General features: G+C 44.9%; 1 protein-coding gene across 2 annotated transcripts in view; it reads left to right on the plus strand.

Annotated features, from left to right (window-relative positions):
* LOC147014192 (histone H2A.V) overlaps positions 1–9,343 on the plus strand; it is a 29,465-nt gene extending 20,122 nt beyond the window's left edge. For both annotated transcript variants that reach the window (XM_085851954.1, XM_085851956.1), the window contains exon 5: positions 8,919–9,343. In XM_085851954.1, coding sequence (XP_085708080.1) covers positions 8,919–8,980 — 62 coding nt within the window. In that variant the 3' untranslated portion in view covers positions 8,981–9,343. The remainder of the gene's footprint in view (positions 1–8,918) is intronic.
* The last annotated feature ends 2,322 nt before the right edge of the window (positions 9,344–11,665 follow it).

Below are 11,665 nucleotides of genomic sequence, written 5' to 3' on the forward strand. Positions count from 1 at the left end.
ATATATTTTCGGAACAGTGCGATTGTTTTGACAACATAAAAAGCTTCACTAAAAATAAATTTGTGTTTTAATTGACGAACAACAACGATTTATTCGTGGAATTCTTCAATTCAAAGGTAATTTACTTGCGAGAAGGTAAACGTGGAAACATTGGTTCAGTTTGAAAGCCGATTTCCTTGAATCCCGATTTAGCACGACCCTGATTTTTTTTTTTAGCGATGCCATTATAACAGGGCCATACTGTCGTTGTTTATCATTATGAGGTATTATGTTCTGTCGAGTGTACATAATTGTATGTACTATTTTTATTCGAGGCTACATCACTCGGCGATAGGAATTTTTCAGCGACATATTTTTTTCATTTTTTTTTTTCCAGAGCTGGCAGACCCGTCGTATATGCCATCCGTCGTTGCCCGGAACGTCGTTAAGCTGCGCATGACTGTACATATTGTTACGAATTCGCGCCCGCCGGCGTGCGATCAGCCACGTAACTCGATTCGCGACCGCGTCGCCCAACGGACGGACAATTCAGTCGTGACCCTCCTGGGACTACCGCCAGAAACCAGTCACGGGTGGGGGTTTAACCCCACCACCACCCAGTCCGCAGTCTACCCGCGCTAAATAGGGTGAATCGCCAAATGTCGATATACCCAAGTACCTGTGCAGGTAATCTGCCGAGGGATGGGACCACGCCACAGGCCGACTCCGGACACGAACCGCTTAAGCGGTTCGTTCCGTATTACAGGGATAACTGAGCGGAGTTACCGTGGGCCTTGACGATTCCGATTAATTACCGGGTGTTTTAAACCCACTACCAATCCCTTACGTGATGCAAGATGGAGATTCAATAAAAGAAAAGATGAAGCGAAACGGGAAAATAGTTCAACAAGCAAGCACTTTATTACACAATCAAAAGGAAGCAGGGAAAGAGTTAAAACCGAATATAATTATTACGACACTTAAACAGTTCTACTTGACCAGACTGTCTCCACACACACATTAACACAAAACCCAAACGAAATGGAAGTCGCGACTTCCCTGAGCGTGTCGAGTCCTTTGGGACCGTAACTCCGAGTCCCTCCGGCGTGGTCCGCGAGCTCGTGCCGCGCGTCGCTCGTGTAGTCTGCTCGACAGCTCGGACGAACAAACAGAACCTCCGACCAGGGACGATCACCGCAACTCTCCACAATTCCCCTTCAGGGACAAGGGAACAGGAAAAGGAACGACGTTCTCGTCGACCTTCACGTCCACGCCTTTTGTCGATCGCTTGCATGAACCAAGAGCCTTCAGCCTCCAACTGGGACAAGGGAACAACCAACCAACAACGACTCTTCAAGCCCACCCTTTTGCCTTCGCTCCGCCCCACGCCCCACCCCGTTCTTGGCTCCTCCTTCCTTCGAGGCGTTTCCAGAAAGCTCTCGAAGAGGGGCGTGCCCCCACTCCGACCGCCTCACGCCGTGCATCCACCAATCGTGAGCGAGCTGCCGCACCCCTCTCCTTCACACCAAGCGTGGTGGGGGGGGGGGATTCAGGCGGAAGCATCAGGCAGGGAAATTAGGCGGGAAAACCCAACAAGCATTGTTGGTTTTTGTTCTTGCACGTGCCCGCACGGTGCTCGTTGAATAGCGAGTGGCGAAGATGTGGTAGCGTAGTTGTGGAAGGTGGCGTCGTGTAGTGAATGGCGTGATCGTGAGATGTTGGTTGTGGCGATGTTTGTTGTTGTTCTTGCACCAAATTAACAATCGCCAAAGAAAAACGGCTAACTGAAGCGTCGCAGCCCGAATGGATCACATATATTCCTCTATACAACGGGTTTGGCTAACTACACAAGAACTTACCGATATATCTCACCTGAGGACCCTTTATGGTGTAATGCGAGTTTCCACAACTGTAACTATATATATATATATATATATATATATATATATATATATATATATTTCTCCTTCTTCTCCTTCTCCTTCTCCTTCTCCTTCTCCTTCTCCTCCTCCTCCTCCTCCTCCTCCTCCTCCTCCTCCTCCTCCTCCTCTCCCGTTTGCGGTCGCCACAGCGGATCATCCATATGATCCGCATAGTGATTTGGCACATGTTTTACGCCGGATGCCCTTCCTGACGCAACCCTGGTCGCCTCTTACGACACAGGGATATATATATGTATGTATATGTATATGTATATGTATATATATATATATATATATATATATATATATATATATATATATATATGTATGTATATGTATATGTATATGTATATATATATATATATATATATATATATATATATATATATATTTTAACATTAAAAGCCTTCAATACTAATGTGGGCAGAGGCATATTTGTCAATGTCACGACATTGAAGAGTGCCGTTCTAGTCTTGAAGTGAGCATTATTCCATTGCTGGAAAAGCATGTTCATTCAACTTGGAAATGAGCTCAAGCACCTCTGTGACAATCTCCAAGATACTTTTCTTCTTCCTTGCTGGTTTGTGTTCAGATAATTAAAATATCGTGTCTGATCTTTCAGGAAGAAAAGGTCATGCAGACATGGTTATTTTTATTTTTTTTTATTTTTACAAACTGCACAGCAGACACTTTTATTATCTTGCCAAAACGAAGTTTTTGCAAGATATGTTAGTCAGCTTGTATTTTTTTTTTGTTTGTTTTTTTTTGTTTTTGTTTGTCTGTAATCACATATAAAAAATTCTGCAGAGCACAGTTATCATTGGAAATTTTTGTAACTTCGCATATCAGAGGCCTATAGAGGTCCCTTTCAGTGCACAAAAATTTGAAGGTCAAGGTCAAGGTCACTTTGTCGCAAATCAGGTGAGTCGACAAACCCTTATTTTTTGAGTAATTTTGATCAGATTGTCTTCAAACCTCATGGGAATATAGTTCATGGTCTGGCGCTCAGCTGATTAATTTTTGGTGGTGATTGGCCTTGGCCTTCATGTTTTTTTTTTTTTTTGGTCTGTAATCATGTATAAATCACTCTGCAGAGCACAGTTATCATTGCAAATTTTTGTAACGTCGCATATCAGAGGCCTATAGAGGTCCCTTTCAGCGCATAAAATTTTGAAGGTCAAGGTCACTTTGTCGCAAATCAGGGGAGTCGACGAAACCCTTATTTTTTGAGTAATTTTGATCGCATAGTCTTCAAACTTCATGGGAATATAGTTCATGGTCTGGCGCTCAGGTCAGGTCAGGTATGGGAGCATGTGCCAGAACAGCGCGTCGCTGCGTCCACTTTCCGCCGGTACTCCAGGGGCCTCCGTCTGGCCATCCCCCAGGCAGATGCCAGGCCCATCCCCATCTCCTTGAGATGATGGTCAACCTGCTGCAACCATGAGGCACGTGGTCGGCCCACTGGCCTCCTCCACTCATGAGACTCCCTCGCTGAGAGAATCTGGTGAGCAGGATCAGCGTCAGGAAAACGAGCCACATGTCCATACAGCCCCAGCTGACGCTCACGGACTATGCAGGTAACAAATCTCATCCGAGTCTCTCTCAGCAACCGCTCGTTGGACACAAAATCCGACCAGCGATAGCCAAGGATTCTCCGAAGAGACCTGGTACCAAAGGAATTAAGTCTCCGTCTCAGATCCTTGGTCAAAGTCCAAGTCTCGCACCCATAGAGCAAGACTGGAAGTACCAAGGACCTGAAGACTCGGACTTTCGTCCTCCCGCACAGGTACCGGCAGCGCCACACCCCATGATCCAGTGAATCCATGACTCCCCAGGCCCGACCCAGACGTCTATTGACCTCCGGCTCACAACCTGCGGAGACATGAATATCACTGCCAAGGTAAGTGAATCTATCCACGACCTCAACATCCTCACCACAAACAGACACAGACAGGACAGCAGCATCCAAGATGTCACCGAAAGCCTGGATCTTTGTTTTGACCCAAGAAATCCGTAATCCCAACGGCTCCGACTCCTCATTCAGCACCTCGAGGGCCCCCAAGAGGATGTCTAAAGTCTCCGCAAAGATGACTGCATCATCTGCAAAATCAAGGTCCGAGATCTTGACATTGCCAAACGATGCACCGCAACTTGATCTCTCCGACATCCTCCCAAAAATCCAGTCCATACAAGTGCTGAAAAGTGTGGGGGCAAGTACACATCCCTGACGAACTCCAGTAACAACTGGAAATAAGTCAGAGGCGGTACCACCACACTTCACAGCACTCTCAGTACCAGAGTAGAGTTCAGACATCAGATCGATCAGTTTCGGTGGCACCCCACGAAGACCAAGAATCCTCCAGAGGACATCCCGATTCACTGAATCGAACGCTTTACAGAGATCAACATAGGCTGCAAGCAGCCCCTGTCGAAACTCTCGTCTGCGTTCAGTGAGGACACGAAGTGCAAGGATACGGTCAATCGTTGACCTCTTTGGTGTAAAGCCTGACTGCTCTGGACGCTGGTGCTCAAGCAGATGGTGGCGAACCCTATCAAGAATTATCCGAGCAAAGACCTTGCCCGGCACTGAGAGCAGCGTCACCCTCGGTAGTTGTTGCAGTCTTGGCGATCACCCTTCCCTTTCCAGAGAGGGACAACAAGGCCCCTCTTCCAGTCAGTTGGGATGATGCCTGTGTTCCAGGCAGAGCACAAAACTGCATGCAACGACGCGAGTGCAGCATTTCCACCAGCCTTGAGAAGTTCAGCATGGATGCCACAGATCCCTGGAGCTTTGCCCCGTTTCAACTGGTTCACCGCAGCCCGTGTTTCCACAAGCGATGGTGGACCACAGTTGATTCGAGGGTCAGCAACAGGGATTATGGTAACACCCTTGACGTCCAACTCGACAGCTGGGGGATCAGCCTGGGTACAACCGCTCAAGTAACCGGCCCAGCGGGCCTTCACTTCAGACTCCTCTGTCAAGAGCCTACCACTCTCTGCTCGAACTGCAGTGCTCCGAGGGATGGGCTTGGATGAACGTAATGCGCGAATTCCCCTGTAAGCGGGACGAGAATTCCCCTGTCCACAGGTGATGCTCTACCCCCTCACAGATTCCTCGCACATAGGCCTCCTTGTCCACCCTCAGTGCACGTACAGTTTTACGCCTCAGCTCCCTGAACAGCTCAGCTCTGCCATTCAGCCTGGCCCTGCGACTCTGGTCAATGGTATCCAGTGTCCCTTGAGAGACAAAATTCTTCTTTGCCCTGCGGTGAACTCCAAGGCATCCACCGGCAACATCAAGGACGGTGGTCTTGAAGGTGCTCCACAACTCTTCAGGACCCCCCAAAGCACCCAGACCCCCAAGTGTCCACTCAGCCTGTTCGCAAACTCCTCAGCTACTCTCTCATCCCTGAGCTTGGCAACATCCAGCCTAGGCTGGGATGGTACCATTCTCCAGGATTTAAGGTGCAGCTTTAGAGTTGCTACAACAAGCCTGTGGTCAGTATTGAGGAACTGAGCACTCCGGTAGACCCTGCAGTTCTGGATCATCCTCCAACGACCGTCAATGAGGACATGGTCAATCTCCTTTGCCACACCGCCAGCGTTGGAATACCAAGTCCAGCGATGAGCTTGCGGGCGCTGAAACCATGAACCAGCCACCCTAAGTCCATGACTTCTTGCAAAGTCAAGGAACTTAGTGCTATTCTGGTTCATAGTTCCTGACCCATGGGGACCAACACACACCTCATAACCATCCCTATCAGTTCCAGTCGATGCATTGAAATCCCCCAAGACTAGAAGTGTATCTCGTCTGGGGCACTGATCAACCACAGACTCGAGTGTGGCGTAGAATGCATCCTTCACGGTAAGATCACTCGCCTCAGTCGGAGCATAAATAGAGACCAGGGAAATGACACCTAAGGAGTGACGAATCCTTAATCTCATAATACGCTCGTTGACCGGTGTTACCTCAATTATCATTGGGGTCAGCTTATTGGACACAGCTACAGCAACTCCCTTGGGTATGGTAACCATCAGAGCGACCAGACCAATAGTAGGTGTAACCACCCACCATTATCTCGCCGCAATCCGGTCTCCGAACCTCAGAGAGAGCTGCAATCCCGATGTCCAAACGCTTGAGCTCAGATGATAACAGAGACAGGTGATCATCCTCTCTTAGGGATAGGACATTCCAGGCACCCACCCGAAGGGACCGCCTCAGGTTAACCCAAGGAGACCGCCGTCTGGTGGACGACACCTCAGCACCACTCCGACACACTCTCCCGCAATCTGACCCAGGGATGTTACCCCGTGTTTTCCCTCCTATCAAAGATTGGGGATTCCGAAGGCTTTGCCCCAATCCCATCATCCGGTGAGCTGCCCTGCGAAGGGAAGCTGCACAGGAGGTACTCCCACGGAGTGGGTTTTCAGATTTTTTTGCGTTTTTGCGTTTTGCGGAATGAAGCGTTTTACGGTGGCTGGAGTGCAAATCCTGCCACCAACCTCCTAATAAGAAGTAACCCAACTGCAGGAGGACGTCCGCAGACACAGTTGGGCACTAGATATGGATGGCCGTTGGCTCACAAGGAGCTCCTCCGCCCTTTGACAGGTTTTGTTTTTAATCCTGCTGGGTGTCCATATCCAAACACCCTCCTCACCAGAAAACCTGGTGGGGGAGACGGTTTAGTCGCCGACAACCCGACCATGGAACAGGTTAGTACAGGTTTACATGGTACCTGTAGCAGGTCACAGATCGAACCTGACCTGACAAATAGCGCTCAGCTGATTAATTTTTGGTGGCGATTGGCCTTGACCTTCATGGTTAGCGCCTTAGGTCAAACATATTTGACCCCAAGGTCAAATTTTCAAGTTTTAGGAACCATATCGTGTAGTACCTCAAATTGAACACCTCGATGAGTGCTTTCTAGATATGTCAAGCTCGAGACATTATGACGTCATTTGGTGACGTTATGAGGCAAAAGCATATTTTTCATGGTTACTCTAGAACGATTCTCATCTGAATCTCTCGAAGGCAGATATTCCTCAAGGAGTCACTCCTGGTGGATAGCAGCTCTGTTCACCTCAGTGTGACCTTGAAGAAGTTACACGTGCTCACCTTTTGGCAAGATACGGGTCACCCTGCCGGTGACATTGGTTTATTTATTTATTTTCAAAAATTTACAAACTGGTTGCAGCATCTCAAGAAATTGCTGCAAAACTACCTCAACTTGGCCATCCAACATTGATGAAAGAAGTGATATCAGAATAGTTTACTTTTTATTTCTTTTCGCAAGGCATGGAACTCTCAATGACTTGGATTACCAACTTTCATCACGTGATGGACGGCACTTTTTCAAACCCATCTATGCTTTTCAACCTGGAACAGGGAGTGCTGATGTATATATACAGTATAGCCAATTTATGCTAGAATGAATGGTCTGACTGTGTTGCTGCTTCAGAAATGCAATGAAACCTTGCCATTCATCAAATTATCCTAATTTGTTGTGGTGCAGAATGCTAGTTTATCCAGATTCTGTTCATATTCTGCAGTTTCCAAAATGTTATTCATAATGTCAGAGGTCTGTTCTTTCCAATATAGGGAGAGGGGGAGAAGGGTAGTGGGTGGAGTGTATAAGCATCAGAGCAGTTCCAATTTTCCTTCAGAATGGTTTGAAACATACCTCACCCAAAGAAAAAGTTGTGCAACATCTCAAATGCCTGTATCCACTTTGAATAAACTACCTTTACAGTCTAATTCTGTCTTCAGATTTCGTTCAACATCTTCACAGCCCCAGTCACAAGGGCTCAGCTGTAATTTTTTTGACAAGTTGAAGATTTTTTTTCTTCCCCTCCTCAGTTTTTCCGAGTATAATTCGGGAGCAGATCTCGTGGTCCATTCCAGCACTGAAATAACGCTTGAATAAATCTTCTCCACAGAAGGATTTCTTTTTGTGAGCCAAAAATCATTAGATTTTATTTTATAGCTGACATTGTCACTTTATTGCTTCAGCCCAAAACCCTCCTTTTGATAATTTTTTTGTCATGAGCAATTTTGTTTGTGTAATTCAGATCTCGGAGTAAATTTCCAATGACGGCTTGACTTTCCTTTTTGACTTTCATCTGTCGATTTTGTCGTGATTCTGCAGTACAAATTGGCAAGAAAATTGTTGCTCCTATTTGGCTTGCACAGTCCTCTGAAACTCGGGATTTTTTCCCCCTTTTGATGACCTGTCACAATGTCGTTTGAAATTTCTAAGTAAAGTACAGTACTCTAGTGCGCCTTGCAAAATTGGCGACGTACTGTATTGTACAAAATAAATTGGCGACATACTGTATTGTGGTGCAATAGCATCACGTGCTTTTCCGAGTTAAATCTCACTTTTATTCAATAAATTTTGTGCCCACATTCTCCTTTCTTCCTTTACTCGTTGCTCGCATGTTGAGCGCGATGTAATATTTCCTTCAATTTTTGTTGTCAAAAATAAAGGCTTGGAGTGTATTCTAATTTGATGGTTTTATCTGGTTGTGAGCAGCTCGAGTTTATTTACCTGCACATTACAAACATTCTTTTCTTCTAATTGTGTGTTGGTCATCGTCATTGATCGGTTGTCGGCACGGTCTTTATCTTGCACAAATAATGCCAGACTGCAGATCTCGACTTGCTCTGTGTGTAACAAGTCACGTGTTGCAGCCCAGTGCCAAAACAGCCTGGGGTAATTTCTGTTTATCCCAGGCAGGTGGGTTGATGTTTCTCGTCTCAATTTTGAAAGTCGTAGAGGATTCTTGTAAGACGTGTAGTTTGACTCATGACCTGTCATCCTGTTTTGATGTATAGTTAACATAGATGTTTGAAAACGTTGATGACCATTAAGCACAAACATGAACTTCTTTGTCCATGTTGTCTATCCTCTGAACATGCTTTTACACGTGACAACAAATTGATTACCGTTTGTACTGAACAATTTTGTTCCGATGCTAATCTTATTATGTAGCGCTCATTCTGGCTCTTCCCATCAGGCGTAATTCCTCACATCCACAAGTCCCTCATCGGCAAGAAGGGCCAGCAGAAGACAGTTTAATGTCCACCAGAATTGAGCTGTTTATCCACACCTTTGCCCACTCTCTCCCTCTCTCTCTCTCTTTTATTCTCCACCCAAACTGCAAATTCCACCACCTTATGCTGTTTCTTGCTTATCAAATTGGCATCATGATCCATTGGCTCATCCCATTCATTTGTCAGTCTTGCTAAATAGCTATCTCACATTACGGGTGAGTAGAATTGAGGTTAGGTTAGGGCAGATATTATGGTAGTGAGGAGGGTCGGTCAGGCATTTGTGAGAATAGGTGTTGGTTAGGAATAAAAGCTGTCTAAGAGACTGAACAGTTTTATATGTGTTGGGTTTTTGTACTTTGAGTTGATTGAATAAACTTCCTGGATTTTCTTTCTTGTGGTGCTTTTCCTTATTTGTCAACCATTATAATCAAATATTTTAAACACCCTTTTCTTTATTTTAAAGGACTTTGATTCTTCGCCCCATTCTGTTTTATTAATAAAAAAAAATATTCCTTGTTATTAAAATGTCTTGTTGAAATACTTATTTCTCAAAAAACATAGTTTTCATGCTTGATGTCGGTGAGTTTCTTCTTTATCTTATTGGTGAAACAGGTTGAAATCTTGTTCTACAGTGATTTTGAGGGGGTGTAGTCAACAGAATCGTTATAATTCGGTCTGTTTAAACTTGTTCATCTAGTAATTTTTAAAACTTTTTTTTTTCCCCCCCATGTTTAATCCTAAATCTGCAGTGCTGAGCTGAGTGCAGTTATCTGACCTCTTTTGTTTTCCTTGAGTTATTTCCATTTCATGTGCTTAATAAAACTGATCTCACCTTTGGCTACATTTTGGTGATGTTTTGGTGTGCTGCATTTTGCCGTGGTATTTAAGGAAGGGTGTGCATGCATATGTTTGGTTGTCACAGCCCAGCCCAGCCAAGACGATGAGACAAGACCTGAAGAAGTTTGATACTGGAAGGCAGCTGGTTCGATGTTGCTCAGGGAAGGTTACATTGAGATGCCTTGCAAGAAATTTCCAAGCAAGAGGCTCTTTAGGCTCATGAAAGCCGACATGAATGGTGCCAACTTACTGTTTTTCTACACTCTATCCTTTTTAGATGCTGAGCAGCAAGCAAGAAAGCAGCACGTACCATTTTTATTCTTCGGAATGACTCAGCTGGGGTTCAAACTGACGACCTCTCAGACTCGGAGCAGATGCTCTCACAATTACATCACTGAGGCTCGTCTAATTCAGTTTTTGGAGAAGGAAATGCAAAGAGGGGATAGACTTTTACCAAGAAAAGAGTGGAATAGGACAGAGCAAAGTGTGATGCTGCCAGCCGAGTGTTAATGTCAATTTCACATGTGCTACATCCTTCATAATAAGAAAATGGTTCGCAAGATGGTGCAAGCCTCAGTCTGCCACTTCGTGTTGGAAAGGTCAGGTCAGGTATGGGAGCATGTGCCAGAACAGCGCGTCGCTGCGTCCACTTTCCGCCGGTACTCCAGGGGCCTCCGTCTGGCCATCCCCCAGGCAGATGCCAGGCCCATCCCCATCTCCTTGAGATGATGGTCAAAGGGCGGAGGAGCTCTTTGTGAGCCAACGGCCATCCATATCTAGTGGCCAACTGTGTCTGCGGACGTCCTCCTGCAGTTGGGTTGTTGTTGGAAAGGAATCACCTGTTACTGTGGAACCATCATCATTTAAGGTATGCCTTTCAAAGCTGCCATGACTCGCAAATGACATGAGTTTGAAGATTGGACATACTGAGCATGAACTTCAAATATTATAATAATGTTCAAATACCTGTATTATAATTGGATTATTTCATTTGTATTGCTAAATTTATTGATGTATTTACTCTAAAATACCATGTATATATTTTCGTGGAATGTAAATGTGGATGTTTTAAGGTTTATATTATAGAATTTTTGTGTTTTGCTTTGAAATGATATCCAAGTTTATGCACTTTTTTGTCCTTTCATTTCAAATATATACAGCTTATTCTGATTGGCTGACTATTAAAGTTTTGTACCTTCCAAGTGACAGAGAAAGCTGAAATTTTGCATGGCGACGGACATCGAAGCTGATATCCCAGGAAAAATCATAGAACCATCAGAAAGCATCCGAAAATGAAAATATACAGTACCTATAGAAAGTCTACACCCCTTTTCAAAATTTTCACCTTTTGTTGCCTTGTAGCCTGGAATTAACTTATATTCTCCCCCCCCAACCTTTATTTACACATCGTAACCCACAAATTTCAGAAAATTAATTAAAAATTCAAAACTAGAATATCTTTGTTGGATGTGTCCATCCCACCCCCCTTTATAATAGCAATTGTAAATTAGCTTTGGTGTAACGGTTACCAATCGCCTTCAAAATCGCACACCATGTTAATTTGCTTCCACCTGTGTTAAATTATTGTGATTCTGATTATTTCAGAATAAAATAGCTGTTTCTGTAGGTTTCCTCTGCTGGGTCGTGCATTTCACAGCAAAAACTTGACCATGAGCACTAAGGAGCTTTCAAAAGACCTCTGGGATGAAGTTGTGGAGGGTACAGATCAGGGGATGGGTATAAAAATATTTCAAATGCCTTGAATATCCCTTGGAGCAGAGTCAAAACTATCATTAAAAAGTGGAAGGTGAATGGTCCCCTCCATTAAGACCCTGCCTTGATCAGGCTGTCCCTCCAAACTAGATGACCAAGC

Source organism: Eptatretus burgeri, chromosome 13 (genome assembly GCF_056783735.1).
Source record: "Eptatretus burgeri isolate ZD-2024b chromosome 13, Ebu_testis_v1, whole genome shotgun sequence".
Classification (NCBI taxonomy): Eukaryota; Metazoa; Chordata; class Myxini; order Myxiniformes; family Myxinidae; genus Eptatretus; species Eptatretus burgeri.